At 45.0% G+C, this 19,632-nt stretch overlaps 2 protein-coding genes across 2 annotated transcripts; both read left to right on the top strand.

Moving 5' to 3' along the window:
• The first annotated feature begins 701 nt into the window (after window positions 1-701).
• Ndufs2 (NADH:ubiquinone oxidoreductase core subunit S2) lies at window positions 702-11,411 on the top strand. Its single transcript, XM_048356515.1, has 14 exons — window positions 702-859; window positions 1,481-1,587; window positions 3,548-3,738; window positions 7,279-7,399; window positions 7,575-7,687; window positions 7,922-7,996; window positions 8,172-8,249; window positions 8,522-8,607; window positions 8,820-8,939; window positions 9,606-9,735; window positions 10,030-10,125; window positions 10,286-10,369; window positions 10,939-10,996; window positions 11,180-11,411. The coding sequence occupies exons 1-14, from the start codon at window positions 765-767 to the stop codon at window positions 11,215-11,217; spliced, it is 1,392 nt and encodes a 463-aa protein (XP_048212472.1). The 5' UTR covers window positions 702-764; the 3' UTR covers window positions 11,218-11,411.
• A 407-nt stretch (window positions 11,412-11,818) lies between these two features.
• On the top strand, window positions 11,819-15,457 carry Fcer1g (Fc epsilon receptor Ig). Its single transcript, XM_048356523.1, has 5 exons — window positions 11,819-11,975; window positions 14,035-14,126; window positions 14,287-14,322; window positions 14,738-14,758; window positions 15,107-15,457. Exons 1-5 carry the CDS (start codon window positions 11,927-11,929, stop codon window positions 15,167-15,169), a joined length of 261 nt encoding a protein of 86 aa, XP_048212480.1. The 5' UTR covers window positions 11,819-11,926; the 3' UTR covers window positions 15,170-15,457.
• Window positions 15,458-19,632: the final 4,175 nt, after the last annotated feature.

The raw sequence follows: 19,632 nt of genomic DNA, 5'->3' as shown, positions 1-19,632 counted from the left end.
TCTTCTCTGTTGGTCACTACTGAGGAGGACTGTGGCAGGAAAACATGAAGGAAAAAGAGAATAAGCAGACGGAAGTGGGCTATGAGACATCTCTTGAAAGGCGCTTCCTGGGTCGGGGATTCTGATGGTCTGGAAGGCTGGTGGATATGGGTCACCCTACCCCACCGCTGCTGGGGTGACTCCTGGCACCCTCCTCTACCATGGTGGCAGTGGTGTCTACTCTTTTTTGTTTTGGCGGGAGGTCTCAGACACGCCCAAATTGGGTTCCCTACACCCCCGCCCCCCATCCCGACTCAGAACATCTGGAAATGAGCTCTTTGGGGTTCCCTGACAGGGAGGTAATTGACTCACAAAGACGGGCATCTCCAGAAGGGGAGGGCTCAGAAACAGTCAGAAAACAGGCCTACGGCAGGAAGCTGCCCGAGGCATGAGGGAGGCGTGCGCCCGGGACAGGCCAACAGACCCGAGCGCAAAGCGACACCGCCACCGGCTGGAGCTGTGAGGTTTCTTTTACTCGCGCCTAGAAATTCCAAGCAAGCGCGGTGGGAAGAACCGCCCTCAGTAAAGATGAACGCTGCCACCGTTGTTTTAAGCGTAAGTGAAGCCGAGTTGCAGAACCCGGATGTTGTCAGGTTTGCGGTAGGCGGCTCTGCCAGTTTCCAAGATGGCGTACCCATTGTATTAGGCCAAGAGAAGCCCACAAGGAGGCGCGCGGGAGTCACTTCCGCCCGCTTCTCCTTCTCGCGGTCTGCAGCCGGGGTAAGATGGCGGCACTGAGGGCTGCCCAAGGTCTTCGGAACCTCGGGACCCAGGTGCTGCGGCCCGGGGCTAGGCTCCAACTGCCGGTTCAGCCCAGCAGGTGAGACAGAGGGTAGCCCTCGATATGTCCTCCCCAAGTTCTCCTCTCTAATCTGAGGACACTCCACGGGCCATGCTAACCACTAGGAAAGAATGACCCAGGCCTGCGACCCTCCCTGATTTCTCAGGTTCCCCGATGCCGAGGAAGGGAAGGGGCTCTCCCATTCTGCCAGCAGTGTAGTCCCTGGCATGGGGATCCCGCCCCTCAGCTGTAGTGATTTGCGTGCACCTCTTCTGTTATACCTGAGCCGAGCTCAACTGAAAGACCTGACTGGTATCTCTATCCTACTACTCTTCTTCTGTCTCTCACTTCCTGTCTTTAGCCCCTTCCTCTTTCTCACTGTCTCTTAGCCTCCACGTCCAACTCCCCCCCTCCCCCACCTGACAATCATCTTACGTTGACCTTGAGTAAACACCTTGCTTACGTTCATATTCACCTGGATGGCAATATGAATATGAAAATATGAAAGAGCTTGTATCCCCAACTTAGCAAATATTAACTCGTATCAGTGACTTGGCATGAAAGGGGTCCAGGACATTATTCCTTGAGCTCATTTGAGCATGAATGGGAATAGAGGAACCAAGTAGGAGCTTTATCTAGGATCTATCTTTAACTCCTCAGAGGGGCTCGGCAATGGCAGCCAGATGTGGAATGGGCAAAGCAGTTTTCAGGACCTGTCATGTACCCCACCAAAGAAACAGCCCACTGGAAGCCTCCCCCTTGGAATGGTAAGTGCCTAGAGCTGCTACTTCAAACCAAACCAGTCCCTGCTCCTAGCCAATTTTTAAGTGCCTTTAAGTCTTCTTTGTCTCAAGTTTTTCCTGTTTTCTTCATTTACCACTCAATTCAAAAAACATAATAAAAGTTACAATAGTAGATATTTGTTAAGCAGAAAAGGAAAAGAAAGGCATTACCAAAAAAAAAAAAAAAGTAGGCCCCATACAGTACCAAAAAGCCCTTATTAAATTTAAATATTTGGGTTCAAGTTTCCTGGTTTAATATATTTCTGTTTCTCTCTTTGGACAAGGTGGTTTTTTTCATTGATGAAACCCCTTTGAGTACAAACTTTGTTCCCATCAAAAGTAGATCATCCTCTCCACTTTTTACTTTTGACCAATGATACCCATTTCTCCTAAGGAATGAAATTTTCAGACATCTCAGTCTTTTTTTTTTTCTCTTGCCCTCCATATCTTACTGATGGAGTAAATCATCAAACCATGTAGATTCTTTTATAATGTTTCATAGCTGGTCATTTCCCTTTCCATTTTCATTGCTATTAGTCTTCAGATTTATGTCATATTAGATCTCAGCTTTGTGTGTGTGTCAATGCATGTGTGCCAGTTCTGGTGTTTGACCTTGGCCTGGGTGCTGTCCCAACACTTACAACATTTTTCTGCCTTGTGGGAAGTCCTAATAAAATTTTCACAGGGGGCTGGGATATGGCCTAATGGCAAGATTGCTTGCCTCATGAAGCCCTGGGTTCGATTCCTCAGCACCACATATATAGAAAAGGCCAGAAGTGGCGCTGTGGCTCAAGTGGCAGAGTGCTAGCCTTGAGCAAAAAGAAGCCAGGGACAGTGCTCAGACCCTGAGTCCAAGCCCCATGACAGGCAAAAAAAAAAGAAAAAAGAAAAAAGTTTTTTTCACAGATATTTTACCACCTTGCTTCTAAGATTTCACCTGTATTGATTACCAAACCTGGAAGTGCCTTTCTTTCCTTTACCTATCTGAGAATCATTATGTACATTTAAGAACCATTTCAGATGCTACTACTTACATGAAGTCTTCACAGTGCTCATTCTGTTAGGTATTTAGTGGCCTAAGTATTTCTTCCTTTAAGTATTTAGTGGTTAAGCCACTTACTTAGTAACTTAGTAAATTTGACCCATTACTAGTTTTTCATATGAACTATTTCCCAAACTAAAGTGTAAGCTTCTTGGTATTAGTGAGCATTAAGTATATGTTTCTTGGCTGGTTGCCATCAGATATATTCATCAGGTACTATTATAATAGTAGCTAAGAGTATGTAGAACTTGGAACTAAGCAGGCTGAATTCAAATCCTGGTTCTGCCACTTACTTTGTTCTGTGATCCTGGAGAAGTTATTTGAGCTCTCTAGTCTCAGCATCTAATAAAATGGGAACAATATTAGTATCTACTATGGAATAGTTGTTTTGAGAATTGAATCAATTAAAATAAGTGTTTGTAGTAGTAACTGTCACATAATGAGGGCTATAAAATTACCTGTAATGGTAATTATTATTTTCTATATGTGTGTGCTTGAACTTGAGGCCTGGATGCTTTCCCTTCCCTTTTTCACTCAAGCCTAGTGCTATACCACTTGATCCACAGCTCCATTTCCAGACTTTTCCTGCTCAGGCTAGAATTGATCTTCGATCCTCAGATCTCAGCCTTTTGAGTAGTTAGGATCACAGGCATAAGCCACTGGTGCCTGCCTGTAATGGTAATTACTATTGAAAAAGTTCTAGGTGCGATTCATAGTCCTCTCATCAAAAAGTTCACTTCTACCCTTTTCTCCTTTAATGGTCATCTTCCTAGTTACTTGGAGATGAGGAAATTAACAAGGTAGGAATGATGAGATGGGAAGTCTGTAGAGAGAGGCTTAGCTCCTTGCTGTCTCTTGTGGGTTCCCAAGAGAATTACCATTTGGCTATTTCCCACTTCCCAGATGTAGACCCTCCAAAGGACATAGTAGTGAAGAACCTGACCTTGAACTTTGGGCCCCAGCATCCAGCAGCCCATGGAGTCCTGCGACTAGTGATGGAACTGAGTGGAGAGAGTGTGCGAAAGTGTGACCCTCACGTCGGGCTTCTTCATCGTGGCACTGAAAAGCTCATTGAATACAAGACCTATCTTCAGGTATAGGGTGAACCAGGGCCTATTGATGGGATCTGAGTATTAGCCTTGGACCTTACAGGTTTACTTAATGCAGAACTTTAGAGGAGGAGGGAGTTGTATCCATGGAAGCTACTGGTATAGACTTGGTTGAGAGGATAGTTGAGATATAAAGAGGTGCACGAGTCCTTTTTATTTAACTTATCTAGTAGCAATGCTTGGCAGCAGAAACCACACTCCCAGCTTTTGTTTCCTTCTTTCTTTTTTTGTCCAGTTCTGGGTTTTGAACTCAGGGACTGGCACTGCCCTGAGCTTCTTTTGTCCAAAGCTAGCACTCTACCACTTGAGCCACAGCACCACTTCTGGCTTTTTTTTTTCTGTATATGTGTTACTGAGGAATTGAACCCAGGGCTTCATGTATATGAGGCAAGCACTGTACTACTAGGCCATATTCCCAGCCCCTCTGACTGATTTTTGACCAGCTCCTTTACTATTTCTGTAGTGCCTCAGTTTTCTTGCTCTTGTGCTAGTGCGTCTTCTAAGGGCAAAGAAAGAAAAAAGAGATGTCAGCTCTCTAGGGTTACCAGTGGATTCTTGTATCTTCCAGATGTCTTAAGTTTTGTTTCGAAATACTCAATGAGTCAGAGTGACTGGGAGGAGATTTGTAGCAGTTTGCCACTTTTCAGAACTGTGTGACCCAAATAGTGGTCAGATTTGAAGGAAATGGATCTAGGGTAGGAATCTGAGGTTTTTCTCATTGTCATAAAGAAGAGTCCTGAAAATAAGATCGTGGAATTAGGATTTAGATCCAGCCCAGTGTTGGAATGAACAGAATATAGTTCCCCAGGGAATCTAAGCAGTGATGGAAGTTCCCACATTCACAAGTTAAATCCTGTAACAGTAACATCACAGTGACATCAGAACAAGAACAGACTGTTACAGTATCAACGTCACAGTGACATCAGAGCAAGAACAGACTGTTCCAGTGAGAGACATCTTAGCTCCACCTACTTCCTGAAAGCTAGAATGTAACCAAGAAAGCTTGGGTGGAACTTTCTTGTCATTCTGTTTGTCTGTTCCTGATAGGAGAAACATTCTATGTGGGGCTGTCTTCCTTAAGTCCCTCACTCCTAGATACTCAACTAATTACCCTTCTTTAATATCTTAGTTTTAAGAGTTTGAAAAGTGAGAGGCTTAAAAGTTTAGTTTGATAGAGCTGTCACTCTAATGAGAGTGATAATAGACTGGATGCAGCTTCTAATGTTAAATTTTCAAATTGGTTTTGTTGGTTGTAGGGCTTGAATTCAAGGCCTGGGCATTGACCCTGAGCTCTTTTGCTCAAGGCTAGTTAGTGCCTTTGAGCCACAGTTCCAGTTCTGGTTTTCTGGTGGTTAATTGGAGATGAGAGTCTCACTGACTTTCCTGCCCAGGTTTGCCTTGAACCGTGAGCCTCAGATCTCAGGCTCCTGAGTAGCTAGGTTTACAGGTGTGAGCCATGAGTGCCTGACTTAGAAATTTTTTGAGCCAATTGTTGAACATTTTTGTGAAAAATTAAATTGTATGTAATGTTTTGTGTTTGGTCTTTTTTTCAAGTTTATGACTTAGGGATTTGGAATGTGGCTTAGTTGTAGAATGCTTGCCTGCCATGCATGAAGCCCTGCGTTCAATTCCTCAGTACCACATAAATAGAAAAAGCTGGAAGTGGTGCTGTGGCACAAGTGGTAGAGTACTAGCCTTAATATTCAAGACTACATGTATCTAAGTACTATGTAGGAAAGTGTGTCATAAGTGGTAAGCAAAAAAGCTAAGGGATAGTACCTAGGCTCTGAGTTTAAGCCTCAGTACTAGCACAAACAAAAAAAATTACTTAGTACCCCTTGATATGTATAAATTTTGGTTTTAGTTTTGGCTGGGAATGGGGTTCAGGTGGTGAGTACTTGAATCCAAACCCCATTCTGCCTCCCTTCAAGTTTTTTTTTTTTTTAATTTAACTACTCCAAATTCATCACTTTTTTTTTTCTTTTTGCCAGTCCTGGGCCTTGGACTCAGGGCCTGAGCACTGTTCCTGGCTTTTTGCTCAAGGCTAGCGCTCTGCCACTTGAGCCACAGAGCCACTTCTGGCCATTTTCTATATATGTGGTGCTGGGGAATTGAACCCAGGGCTTCATGTATACGAGGCGAGCACTCTTGCCACCAGGCCATATTCCAAGCCCCGCCCCCCCTTTTTTTTGTCTGTCATGGGGCTTGAACTCTGGGCCTGAGCGCTGTCCCTGAGCTCTTCAGCTCAAGGCTACCACTCTACCACTTGAGTCAAAGTGCCACTTCCAGATTTCTGGTGGTTAGTTGGAGGTAATAGTCTCATGAACTTTCCTGCCTGGGCTGGCTTTGAACCATGATCCTCAGATCTCAGCTTCCTGAGTAGCTAGTATTACAGGCATGAGCCACCGGCTCCCTGACACTTTGTTTTGTTTTGGTTTTTTTTGGCCAGTCCTGGGCCTTGGACTCAGGGCCTGAGCACTGTTCCTGGCTTTTTGCTCAAGGCTAGCGCTCTGCCACTTGAGCCACAGCGCCACTTCTGGCCGTTTTCTGTATATGTGGTGCTGGGGAATTGAACCCAGGGCCCCATGTATACGAGGCCAGCTCTCTCGCCATTAGGCCATATCCCCAGCCCCTCCCTGACACTTTCTTGTTATTATATTTTCTTTTTTTTTTTTTATATTGGTCATGGGTTTTGAACTGAGGCATGGCCTGGGTGCTGTTTCTGAGCTCTTTTTGCTCAAGCTAGCACTCTACCACTTTGAGCCTCAGTTCCACTTCCAGTTTTCTGGATAAAAGTCTCATAGACTTTCCTGCCTGGGCTATCTTTGAACCATGGTCTTCAGATCTCAGTCTCCTGAGTAGCTAGGATTATAGGTATGAGCCACCAGGACCCAGCTATATTTTCTTTTGCTAGGCCTTGAGGCTTTTTTTTTTGTCCCAGTACTTAGGGCCTGAGAACTATGTTTAAGCTTTTGTGTTTAGGGCTAGTGCTCTGCATTTTGAGCCAAGGCACCATTTCTGGCCTTTTGGCAGTTAATTGGAGATAAGAGTCTCATGGACTTTCCCTGCCTGGCTTTAAACCACTATCCTCAGCTCCTCAGCCTCCAGTTTACAGGCATAAGCCACCAACACCCGGCTGGCATTTATTTTTTTACTCTATCTGTATCTGTGTAGTGTGTAATGATGTGTTTTGCTTCTGGTGTTGTGTTCAATTACATGTCATTAGCTTAACATTAGCCATATGGGGAGTATTTTCACCAGGGAAACTGGCCAACATGATGAATCAGGGTTTTTCCCTCATTTTGGAGAGCTAGTTGTTTTTTTTTAAAGGATTTACCAGCATAACCTTGGTTACTGGGATATTTCATTCTGCCTTGCTGGAGCTCCTGAGAGTAGGATGGCTCGGGTAATACCGACTTCCAATGCCCACTGAAAGGAAGGGTTCTTTCTGCAAGGCAGACTATGAGCTTCTATTCCTGTTAGATATAACGTAGATTCCTGTTTTGTTTTGTTTTGTTTTTCCAGGCCCTTCCATACTTTGACCGGCTAGACTATGTGTCTATGATGTGTAACGAACAGGCTTATTCACTAGCTGTGGAGAAGTTACTAAACATCCAGCCTCCTCCTCGTGCACAGTGGATCCGAGGTATTTTCTGTCCCTTTATTCCTGCCTCCCACTGTGAGCATAGCACAGTGACTTCCATATCTTAGCAGCACTGAACCCATCACTTAGCATTCAGAACCTAGGCTCTGCCCAAACTGCGCTTCAGAAAGAGTTCTTGCTCCTCTGATGTTCTCCTCTTGTTTTCACCCCTTCACAGTGCTGTTTGGAGAAATCACACGTATCTTGAATCATATCATGGCTGTGACCACACATGCCCTGGACATTGGTGCCATGACCCCTTTCTTCTGGATGTTTGAAGAACGGGAGAAGGTATGAAGGGGAGGCAAAGTTAGGAATAGAGAAGGATGCATAGAAAGAGAGGGTGTACAGACAAGATCTTTAAAAAGGAAAGAGAAATCACTGAGGCCATTTAACTTGGATTATATTCTTAAGAATTCCTATTAGGAGGGTTTTATTGGGTACAAGAAGGCAAACGTGGGGCAATGGTCCACCCTGTTGTTGGATTTAGGATTTTGTCACTAATTCCAAGTTTGTCCTAACAAGATGTTTGAGTTCTATGAGCGAGTGTCTGGAGCCCGAATGCATGCTGCTTATGTCCGACCAGGAGGCGTGCACCAGGTGAGTGAACTCCCCTCCCTCTGAATTTCCAGACCAGGCTCCTTTCCTGTATGGCCACTGGAGGGCAGTGCTGGTTGCTGGAAACTACACTGTACTCTTGGGGGGAGGGGTGCTGAACTGGCTGGCCTTAGTGGAGGTTATGCTGTACACTGAATCACCTTCATCTGGCTTCTAGGATTTACCCCTTGGGCTTATGGATGACATTTATGAATTTTCTAAGAACTTCTCTCTTCGGATTGATGAAGTGGAGGAAGTAAGATGCATGTCAGTTTGAAAAATTTGTTGGGCTGAGGAAATGTCTCAAGTGGTAGAATGCTTATGAGAGGCCCTGGGTTCAATCCCCAGTTATCAAGGGTGGGTGGAAAAAAGGAAGAAAAAAGAGAGGGAGGGAGGGAAAAAATGAAAAACCTCTTTTTTTACCCTGAAAAAAGGGTTACAAGTTTTTAATTCCTATTTGTAAAGATCTATAAAGGTGTTGAAGAGTGTTTTTAGGAGTATTAACATACCAGTTTTTGTGATCAATAGATGCTTACCAACAATAGGATCTGGCGAAATCGGACAGTCGACATTGGAGTTATATCAGCAGAAGATGCACTTAACTATGGATTTAGGTGGGAGAATGCAGTTTCTTTCCTTAGGGGAAGGGGTGGGAGTGGGGAGTTATAACCCAATATCTTGTTTTCCAAGAATGCTTGAAAGACATTGCCATACCCACAGTTTGTATCTTATTCCCATAGTAGGTGGAGGAATAGTGGAGATAAAGAATTAGTGTCTTATTTCACGTTTTGTGGAGTGTGGCTCTTGTATCTGTCATACCCCACAGTGGAGTTATGCTTCGAGGATCAGGCATTCACTGGGACCTACGGAAGACCCAGCCCTATGATGTTTATGACCAAGTCGAGTTTGATGTTCCTATTGGTTCTAGAGGAGACTGCTATGATCGGTAAGGACCAAATCATTTTTCAGCTAGTTTAGTTTGTTGTCCTTGCCTTTGTTTTCTCTTTGCCCTTTCTTTTCTGTACTTTCCAGTATCTGTGGGAGCTCATGTAATACATTGAACTGGGCTAGAGGTAAAACTCAGGGTGGGACAATGCTTAGCATTTATAAGGCTATGAGTTGCCCATATGCGACATCTTATTTTACCTTATGTCATTCTTGTCTTGGATAGAACTGGTTTGGGGTGCCCTTTAGCTGGGGGGGCGGGGCGGGAAAAACTAGTGTAAAAGTTAGGAATTAGTCTGTTAAAAGTGGTTGACACTAGATTCTGCCTGACCCAGAGCTCATTCCAGTAGATTCCAAGCTTCAGATTCTACTTTTTGTTTACTGACTCGGTAGGATTTGCCACCGTTATTCTTGTTGTTTGTTTTTCCACTTGACTCCCACAATCCAAAAACTGTTCAAGAGGGAAATACAACAAGCCATGGTCTGAGAAAATAAGAAGAGGATTTGAGGAAGGCCCCAACAGTAGAATCAAAGTACTACAGGGTTTATATGAGCAAGCAAGCCAAATATAGCCAAGCTTTGAAGTTAGCCAAAGGGCATCTTCCTATCCCCATACCTGCTCCTCGTCCTGCTCTTCTTTTACTCAGTCTGCTATCATCCACTTCAGGTACCTGTGTCGGGTAGAGGAGATGCGTCAGTCCCTTCGAATCATCTTACAATGTCTGAACAAGATGCCTCCTGGAGAGATTAAGGTTGATGATGCCAAAGTGTCTCCACCTAAGCGAGCGGAGATGAAGGTTGGCTGCAGCGAAAGGGAAGGGAGATGGGATATTAGAAAGGGACCCAATGGCAGGAAGATGTGTGCTTAGATTAAGTACTATTCAGTTTTCCTTTTTTCATAGAAGTCACTCTATAAGATCTGTATCTCTCATAGTTCTCTCTCCTTTTCTCTTTTAACTTGTGTCTCTCAGCGTACTGAATTGCATGTGGCTTTTTAGTCACTGAGTATTGAGATTACTTTCAGTGCCGGGGAAGGCCTAAGGACAGAACTTGGATCTGGTTCCCTGATGCTCCTTTTTTCCTCCCCTCAGACTTCCATGGAGTCATTAATTCACCACTTTAAGCTGTACACAGAGGGTTACCAAGTTCCCCCGGGAGCCACATACACTGCCATTGAGGCCCCTAAGGTAAGGAAAAGACTGGATATGGAGTGAGTAGCTGGAGATACACATTCAACAAAATGTTCCCTCACCGGTAACAGAGAGGATGTGAGGGCAAAAAGAGAGTCTTTGTTGGCATGGAAGAGTATTCTATCTGTTAATGAGGTATCCAACCTTCTTCTGACAGGGAGAGTTTGGAGTGTACCTGGTGTCTGATGGCAGCAGCCGACCATATCGGTGTAAGATTAAGGCTCCAGGTTTTGCCCACCTGGTAAGAACCAGCCAATCCCATTGATTCCCACTTCAGTATATTAATCCTATAATTTATTGCCTTGGTTGAGGAGTTTGTTTTGTTTTGTTTGTGGTTTCATTTTTATGAGACAGGATATTACTGGGTAGCCCTGGCTGCCCTCCAGCTCATCCTCCCAAGTTCTGGGAATAAAGGCATAAACCACTATGCTTGCATCTTGGTTGAGTTTCATTATTTTGGGTGTTCGGGGTTTTTTTTTTTTTGTGCTGATCCTGGAGTGTGAACTCAGGGCCAGTGCGCTATCCCTCATTGTTTTTTGCTCAAGACTGGCACTCTTATCACGTGAGCCACAGCCCTACTTCCAGCTTTTTTTGTGACTAATTAGAGATAAGAGTCTCACAGACTTTCCTGCCAGGCTGGCTTTGAACCTTGATCCTTTGAACCTTGATCCTCATGTTTCAGCCTTCTGAGTTGCTAGGATTACAGGCACAAGCCACTGGTATCCAGCTCTTGGTTGAGGTTTTTATGAGTTCTTCCTTTATCTACTCTGCAGATCTTTGCTAACACTGTTGCTATCCCTGTCTCTATAGGCTGGTTTGGACAAGATGTCGAAGGGGCACATGTTGGCAGATGTCGTTGCCATCATAGGTATGAGGCCTATTGTGTAGTAAACAAGGAGTTTGGGACTCTGGTTGGGGAAAGAAATTGAACACATGCAATTTAGTGTAGACTTTATCTTGTACTCAAGGCCGCAGTCTCTTCAACGCAATAATGAGTTCTGAATCTTTGGTGACACCAATTTTTTTTTTTTTTCTCTGTACTCTGACCTAGGTACCCAGGATATTGTGTTTGGAGAAATAGATCGGTGAGCAGGGGAACAGCATTGGAACAGCATCTGTGGAGACTGTTCGTCATTGGAAAGTGTGTGTGTGTGTGTGTGTGTGTGTGTGTGTGTGTGTGTGTGTACGTACATGTGTATCCACTTAACTGTACACAGGTTTCTGTGCATGTACCAGGAAAGGAGAAATTATAATAAATTAGCCGTCTTGCGGCCCTTATGCACTACCTTCTGTTGTATCTTTCTTGGTGCCTTGTTATTTTTTATATTTCCGTTAGACTTAGTCTTAGCATTTTTTTTCCTGTTCTTTTTGTATTTATCCAAATCAGTAAACCCCTCAAGTGAAGACTTGAGTACAAAGTTCCAGGCAGGAAGAAATGTCTATATTGGGGTCTGAGGAAATCTTTGAGGACAGTTCATCACAGATGTCTCTGTACATGGGTAGAGTGAAAGATGGTGGGTGGATAGCCTATTGTAGGCATGTACATCTCATTCTGTGGAATATGAGGCTGGTCATTACAGGCTGAGGCTTGGAGCCGGAATCTCCCAGCTCTCCTAGTTGGCTCTTCCGGGAGCCGCCCCATCTGTAGTGCAGGAAGGGGAAGGGGCCAGAGTGTGGTGGAAGGCGTGGCAGGAAGGGGGGAACTCTGTGGTCAGGGAACTGCTTGCTGAGCTCAGCTGCATAGAGCTGTCAGAGCGTCCGATCCCCAGCTCACAGTCCCTCCGGCCTCCTGCCCAAGATGATTCCAGCAGTGGTCCTACTTTTACTTCTTTTGGTTGAACAAGCAGGTAAGATAGTTTGGTAAGGATTGGCGAGCTGGGCTCCAGGGTAGAAATCAAAGGTTTATTTCAGTGGGCCGAGTCAGGAACAGAAGCAGAAAGGCTAATAATGTGAGGCAGGTGGTCATGACTGAGGCTGGTTCTATCCTTCCCTAGTCCCCACCCTTTCCAACACCAATTACTAGCAAGTATCAGTTTGGCAGGGAAAAGGTCGTTTGGAAAAAGGCTGGTCTGGGAAAGCATTTCTGATCAACATTACCCATGAAGTGTCTTTGGTCTCTGTTGGGAGCTAATCTCCAGCTAGTAAAACTGACTTGGCAAGGCAGAGGCCTCTCTTTGGGTTTGTAAGAGAGGAGGGGGAGTCAAGATTCACAGATAAGATTAATTTTTCTAGGGGTCATCTATTACATTAGTCATCAACAACTAACAGGAGAGTGGGAGACTTAAAGCTCCCAGTTTATGGACCTTAACATCAGTGAAGAAATAAGAGGCAGAAATAGCCCTAGTAGCTCCAATATTATAGGTTGTTCTAAGAACTCTTGCATTGAAGCTGGAGTTGTATAAGCCCTGTGGTCAATCCTAAGTACCAAAGAAAGAACAGAAAGGAAAAAAAAAATCCAGGTATTGGTGGCTCACACCTATAATCCTAGCTACCCAGGAGGCTGAGATCTGAGAATTGAGGTTCAAAGTTCAAAGCCAGTCCATGCATGAGACTTTTATTACCAATTAGCTGCCAGAAGAAGCTGGAAGTAGAGCTGTGGTTCAAGTGGTAGAGTGCTAGCCTTGAGCACAAAAGCTCAGAGGGCCTACACCCTGAATTCAAGCCCCAGGACTGACACAAGAAAAAAGAAAAAAAAAAAATCTTATGTTTTGCTTACTGTGGGTTGTTTGTGCCTGGAGAGTATTTGTATTTTTAAGGGGATTTGTTGCAGATGGGTGTTGGGGAGGAGGGGATTGGTAATCTAGGGAACTGGGAAATTGAAAGAGAATGCATTGGGAGAAGTTCTACCAGACCATCTGAGAAGGTGGAGAAAAGATTGGGTGAATGTGTTGCCTGTTGCACAAGAGAGGAGGAGGGAGACCAGGGCATTAGGGAATAAAGCAAAGCACAAGGTTTCAAGGTAAAAGACCTAGATTGAGTTTCAGCTCTGAATGAGTTAGTTTTTTCCAAGTGCTGGGTTTCATCATTCATAAAATAGTGATGATGATGGTATTTCTCCTCACAGAGTAGTTTTGAGATTTACACAATATTGTGTGTGAAAATATTATAGAATAAAAGTATTTTTTCTAGTGTTGTATTTGACTCATGTTAGTCACATGCACCCCATCAGACTTGATAAAGGCCCAGAGCCTGTGTGATTTTAAAAATTGCCCCAAACTTCCCCTGTCAGAGGTTTGGGGTGAGTAATGGGACAAAGTAGCAGGAAGAAGAATTTACATTTTGGATTTTGTTTGTGATCATTCCCTTGGGCTGTGGTCAGTGCCCCAGCATGAAGTACAAATGTATCTTATATGGCATAGGAAAATGGGTCCTTTTTTATTTTGCATATTTAAGGGACGAAAGACAGAAGTAAAGTTGAGAAGATGACCAGTAATAGAGTAATTGCCTTCCCTCCCTTCCCCAGCTCACATCCTTCCTGTCCAGCCCTCAGCCACAGGTCACAGGACTTAGCAGAAAGACACTTTGTGGTTTCTTCACTGAAATTTGCCACTGCCTCTCTCTCTCCTCACCCGCTTTGGGCTGAGGTTTTAGTCTCAGTCCACTGAAGTCAGATGGGCCTCTGAGGTGGATGAAGTGCTCAGTGGTGCTAAAGAGAGGTTGGGGCTGAGACAGATGCCTTCAACTCTACTGCATTTAAGTCCCACCATAACAGGACCCTTCACACATCCTGTCCTGCAGCTGTCCTAGGGTACAAAAGAGAAGGGAAAGGTAAGTGAAATAAGAGTCCACTGAGGAAGACAGTTTCTTTCCTTAGAAGGCTTCCCTCCAGGTCCCATCCTCTCTCTTTGAGCCCCATCCCTCTCTTTCCCATGTCCCTGACGCCTTGGGTACCCTCTGTCCCCTCAGCGGCCCTGGGAGAGCCTCAGCTCTGCTACATCCTGGATGCCATCCTGTTTTTGTATGGTATTGTCCTCACCCTGCTCTACTGTCGACTCAAGGTAAGGCAGGTTAGGGTGAGGGCTAAAAGGAGAAATGAGAGGGTGAAGACAGCATGGATTGGAGGAAGAGGAATAAAAGGGGCTCTGCCACAACATTTGGAGGGAAGGTGGATGAACCTCTCACGTCCCCTTTACTGATTAAGACCTTTCTCCCATTCAGATCCAGGTGCGAAAGGCAGCTATAGCCAGCTATGAGGTATGTCGCTTCCACACCTGGGCATCAACAAGTTTTCAGGCTCTTAGCCATTCCGGGGCTAGAGGCTTGCATCTGAGGCCTCTAGGAGGGCAGGTGTCTTAGATTCTGATCACATTCAGCTCAGAGGCCCCTCTCTCCTCTCAGCCTACCCATCCTGCCACTTAGCCATGTTGCAAGTACAGTATTCAGCAAGTGACAGGGGGGAAAAATCAAGCATAGTGACAAAGCATACATGAGAGAGTTGTTGTGTGGAGAAATGCATATTCTGTGCCAGAGCAATCATGAGGACACTGTAGTCTAAGGGAGCTAAACCTAACCCTAACCCTAACCCAGGTACTTCTTGGATGGGAAAGGGGTGCTGAGGGGCCTTTAAGGAAGTGTGGGTCTCTAATACCTTTTCCTTTCATCTCTACAGAAGTCAGAGGCCTTGTATACGGTGAGTCAACCTGCTCTCTCCAACCAGGGGTCAGCAGAAGACTATTTAGTATGTGTGTGGGGGCTTGAACTCTGGGCTTGGACTCTGTCCCTTCACTTTTTCACTCAAGGCTGGTTCTCTACCACTTGAGCCACAGCTCTACTTCTGGCTATTTGGAGGTTAGCTGAAGATAAGAGGACATTTCTCAGATCTCAACCTCCTGAGTAGCTAGGATTATAGGCATGAGCCCTGGTGCCTTGCAATAATGGGGTTTTGAATGACTTTCAGAGGGGGTAGGATCTATGTGGTGATAGTAGGGTGCTGGTGTTGGGCTCAAGCTCCTGATCATCCTTTGACTCTCACTTTCAGGGCCTGAACACCCCAACCCAGGATCCATATGAGACTCTGAAGCATGAGAAACCATCCCAGTAGCCTTAGAACAATTGTCCTTGGTCACATCTTTCTTCTAGTTATCCTCCCAGCCCTCATGGCTGGCATTACATAATCCTATACACCGTTTAAACCAGCTGAACATACCCCCAAAATGATGATAAACCCCAAGCTAATATATGCTAGCGATTCCTCTTTTCCTGTTAAAGATTTAAGCTTGGATGCTGTTTATTTTCTAAGCTCACGCTCTTGCTTCAACTCTTTCTCCTTTCCCATTCCCAACTCCCACTAAACAATGGAAAGGGTGTACCTCAATAAAGCTGTCCCAGCCTATATTTCAGTCATTTGTTCATTTGTTGTCTACTTACTTAGCCTCTACTAAGCATGAGGCTGGATACTAAATATGTAGCTGTCTTTTGTGTGTGCTGGTTCTGGGGCTTGAACTCAGGGCCTGAATACTGCCCCTCAGCTTTTATGCCCAAGGTTTGCTCTCTACTTGAGTCACAGGTCCTCTTTCAGCTTTCTTTGGGTGGTTAATTGGAGGTAAGAATCTCATGAGCTGGGTGCCTGTGGCTCATACCTGTAATCCTAACTACTCAGGAGGCTGGGATGTGAGGATTGTGGTTCAAAGCCCAGCCTGGGCAGAAGAGTCCGTGAGACTCTTATCAAAATAAACTACTCAGAAAAAGCTGGAAGTGGCACTGTGGCTCAAGTGGTAGAGCACCCACACCCTGAATTCAAGCCCCAGGACTGGCAGAAGAAGAAGAAGAAGAAGAAGAAGAAGAAGAAGAAGAAGAAGAAGAAGAAGAAGAAGAAGAAGAAGAAGAAGAAGAAGAAGAAGAAGAAGAAGAAGAAGAAGAAGAAGAAGGGGAGGGGGAGGGGGAGGGGAGGGGGAGGGGGAGGGGGAGGGGGAGGGGGAGGGGGAGGGGGAGGGGGAGGGAGGAGGGAGGAGGGGGAGGGAGGAGGAGGAGGAGGAGGAGGAGGAGGAGGAGGAGGAGGAGGAGGAGGAGGAGGAGGAGGAGGGTCTCATGGACTTTCCTGTCCAGGCTAGCTTTGAACCACAATCCCAAGTTTCTAACTCTGAAAACTATGATTACAGGTCTGAGCCACTGTCACCAGCTTTGAATATATAGTTTTGAGTATGGCAAACTCAGCTCCTGGTATCACACAACTCACAGTGGATTTCAATCCACACAAATCCAGTGGATTTCAAGGCTGCTTTGATCAATTGAATGCTGACTGTGTCTGGGAGAGGGGTGAGACCTTTGACCCATAGGTACTCAGGGATGCAGCTGGAGCAGGGAGTATACTGGATGACACTCCCTTAACTCCCACTCTGTGTTAGGAATGTAGGCATCCTCTGGGATATTAGAACTTACAAAATGACTTCCATACTTAATGGGACCTTCCGCGTAAACAAATGAACTGGGGTTGGGTTGTGGGGAAACCTGTGTGTAATCCTAAAGTGTTACCCCACATATAGATATGGAAGCAATCATAGCTGCAAACCTAAACATGCAGAAAGGATGAGTTGACAAGAGACTGTGTGAAACCCCCAGTGGAAGGGTTTCTATTTGTTGTTTCTTTTTGCACCAGTACTCAGGGTTCATTTTTCTTTTTCTTTTTTTTTTTTTTTTGGCCAGTCCTAGTCCTTGGACTCAGGGCCTGAGCACTGTCCCAGGCTTCTTTTTGCTCAAGGCTAGAGCTGTGCCACTTGAGCCACAGTACCACATCTGCCCATTTTCTATATATGTGATGCTGGGGAATCGAACCCAGGGCTTCATGTATATGAGGCAAGCACTCTTACCCCTAGGCCATATTCCCAGCCCACTTCTGGCTTTTTTTTGCTGGTTAGTTGGAGATAAGCATGCCTTGGACTTTTCTGCTTGGCCTGGCTTTGAACTTGGATCCTCAGTTCTCAGCCCCCTGAGTAGCTAGGATTACAGGTGTGAGCCACTAGTGCCCGGCTTAATGGAACATTTTATGAAAGCATTGAATTTTCAGGGAACTCTTGGACAAGAGGGACCTTACAGAGCCAGCTAGGAATTAGAGGTGGGGAAGAAAAAAGGAAATAAGCTGGGTTTCGATCAAAGGTCCTATCCCTGAAACACAAAGCAGGGGAGGGAGCAAGGAATCCTCTGCCAGTTCGTGCCCTGTTTCCATCGCTGCCAGGAAACTCTGCCTGGAAGCATTTAAGACCTTCTCAGATGCCTCCAGTTCTACCTCTGACCTAGCAGTCCTTCCAGAGCTGCTCTACAGTGTTCAAGACTACCCCTGGCAACCCCTGCTGGATAGTCATTGATGCTGCCTAGGGACTTACACTATTCAAATGATTTTTCAGCCAGTTGTACTATTTAATTGGCTCACTCAGGCTCTTTGAAATTAATTTACCTGTCCAAGGTCATCTTGCAAGTGAGGTAGAGATTTCTTAGTCTCTGAAATTTTTGCCACACAAGTAGAAAAAAAGTAGATATTTTGAAAGAAAATGGGAGATGAATGATTGTGAACAGTGAGTCTTAACAGACACTTGGTGTGGTTTCTTTGCAACTCACCCCCACCCATATGCCTCTGGACTGAGGTTTTGGTCTCAGCCCAGTGAACTCAAATGAAGTGTTCAATGGTGCTTGACTAAAGAGGTTGATTAAAATATGGGAGACATTGGAGCCATCTCCAGTCTCTGGGGAAGGAGGAGATAATTTTAGATGAGTTACAAGAAATGAGCCAGAGTAGGGAAGTAACTCTTTTAAAGTTGGAAGGCTGAGGATAACACTTAAGAGTATTTGCCTAGTATACATGAAATTCTGAGTTCAGGTCCCAGTATTGTAAATAAAGTGAGAACAGATTTTTATTGGAAATGCTTTATTTTTTTTTCATGTCCTGCATTTCGGGATTATGCACCTCTCCCCATTAATCCGACCAGAAATCCATCCATTTTTATTTAATCAGCACAGCTCCCAGAATTTTTCTAGTCCCACCTGTCTTCCAAGTTAGAAATTGGTCAGGCCTTTAAATGGCTACCATGCCTACAAGTTCCAAGGTCTAGAATGGCTACCATGCAAGTTCTATGAATACAGCAAGGTCTATGGATAATGGTGGGGAGGGGCTTCTCCACACAGGTTCCAAATCAGAGAGTGTTTAGATTTTGAAAACATTAAAAAAATTATCTTTAAGTAGTTGTATAAAAGAGTTTAAATTTAACTTGTCAATTTCTGAGTATAATGCTTTTTTTTTTTTTTGGCCAGTCCTAGGGCTTGGACTCAGGGCCTAAGCACTGTCCCTGGCTTCTTTTTACTCAAAGCTAGCACTCTACCACTTTGAGCCACAGCGCTACTTCTGGCTTTTTCTGTTTATGTGGTGCTGAGGAATCGAAGCCAGGGCTTCATGCATGCTAGGCAAGCACTCTACCACTAAGCCACATTACCAGCCCTAGAGATTTTTTTATGTGTGTGTTGATATTGGGGTTTGAACTCAGGGCCTGGATACTGTCCCTTAGCTCGTTCCACTCAGTGCTGGCACTCTGTCACTTGAGCCATAGCTCCTCTCTCAACTTTTTGGTAGTTAATTGGAGACTTTCCTATCCAGGCTGATTTTGAACCACAGTCCTCAGGTCTCAGCCTCCTGAGTAGCTAGCATTAGAAGCATGAGCCACTGGGGCCAGATTCAAATCAGAGGGTGTGTGTGTATGTTGCCAGTTATGGGGCTTGAACTCAGGGCCTGGGCTCTGTCCCTCAGCTAGCCCTCTACCATTTGACCCATGAAGCCACTTCCAGGTTTTTCCGAGTAGTTTTATTGAAGATAAGAGTCTCACAGACTTTCCTGCCCAGACTGGCTTTGAACTTCAAACCTCAGATCTTAGCCTCCTGGGTAGCTAGGATTACAGGTGTGAGCCACAGGCACCCAGCAAATCAGAAGTTTTGGTTGGAGGAACTACAGTAATTTGGGGAATAGGCTATGGGCTCATTTTTTTCTCTTCATAAAATGGTGAAAAGGAAATTTTTGCACAATGCCTTCATTTCTAGTAACTCAGAAAGTTTAGAAATTCATTTTATAAATCCATGATATCTTTTTTTTTGCCAATCCTGGGGCTTGGACTCAGGGCCTGAGCACTGCCCATGGCTTCTTTTTGCTCAAGGCTAGCACTCTACCACTTGAACCACAGCGACATTTCTGACACTTTGGTTTTTTCTGTTTATATGGTGCTGAGGAATTGAGCCCAGGGCTTCATGTACACAAGGCAACTGCACTAGGCCATATTCCCAGCCCCCATCGATGATATCTTTTGTAGTTTCCTACACTGTAGGGAAGCTGCAGAGTAGTTCCCTGGGCTTGGGGGGGGAAATCACAGGCACCTCTACTCTGTCAATTCTATCATTTATCTCTTCCCCTCCGCCTCCCCCCCACCCCCACCAATCCCTTCTCCTTTTAGCAGATTTATCTTGTTCCTTCCTCCTTCCCCTCCCCCACTCTGCTACTTCTCCCAGTCACCCAAACACATGAGGCTCAGT

This window comes from Perognathus longimembris, chromosome 11, assembly GCF_023159225.1.
Source record: "Perognathus longimembris pacificus isolate PPM17 chromosome 11, ASM2315922v1, whole genome shotgun sequence".
NCBI lineage: Eukaryota > Metazoa > Chordata > Mammalia > Rodentia > Heteromyidae > Perognathus > Perognathus longimembris.
This window is presented reverse-complemented; position numbering and strand designations above follow the sequence as displayed.

What these genes read in the sequence shown, in the direction of transcription:
- Ndufs2 (XM_048356515.1), top strand. Translation starts at nt 765, where the DNA reads ATGGCGGCACTGAGGGCTGCCCAAGGTCTTCGGAACCTCGGGACCCAG. An exon ending in CTGCCGGTTCAGCCCAGCAG is followed by an intron (nt 860 to 1,480) that starts GTGAGACAGAGG and finishes TTAACTCCTCAG; the next exon opens with AGGGGCTCGGCAATGGCAGC. An exon ending in GGATTGATGAAGTGGAGGAA is followed by an intron (nt 8,250 to 8,521) that starts GTAAGATGCATG and finishes TGTGATCAATAG; the next exon opens with ATGCTTACCAACAATAGGAT.
- Fcer1g (XM_048356523.1), top strand. Translation starts at nt 11,927, where the DNA reads ATGATTCCAGCAGTGGTCCTACTTTTACTTCTTTTGGTTGAACAAGCA. An exon ending in TCTTTTGGTTGAACAAGCAG is followed by an intron (nt 11,976 to 14,034) that starts GTAAGATAGTTT and finishes CTGTCCCCTCAG; the next exon opens with CGGCCCTGGGAGAGCCTCAG. An exon ending in AGTCAGAGGCCTTGTATACG is followed by an intron (nt 14,759 to 15,106) that starts GTGAGTCAACCT and finishes TCTCACTTTCAG; the next exon opens with GGCCTGAACACCCCAACCCA.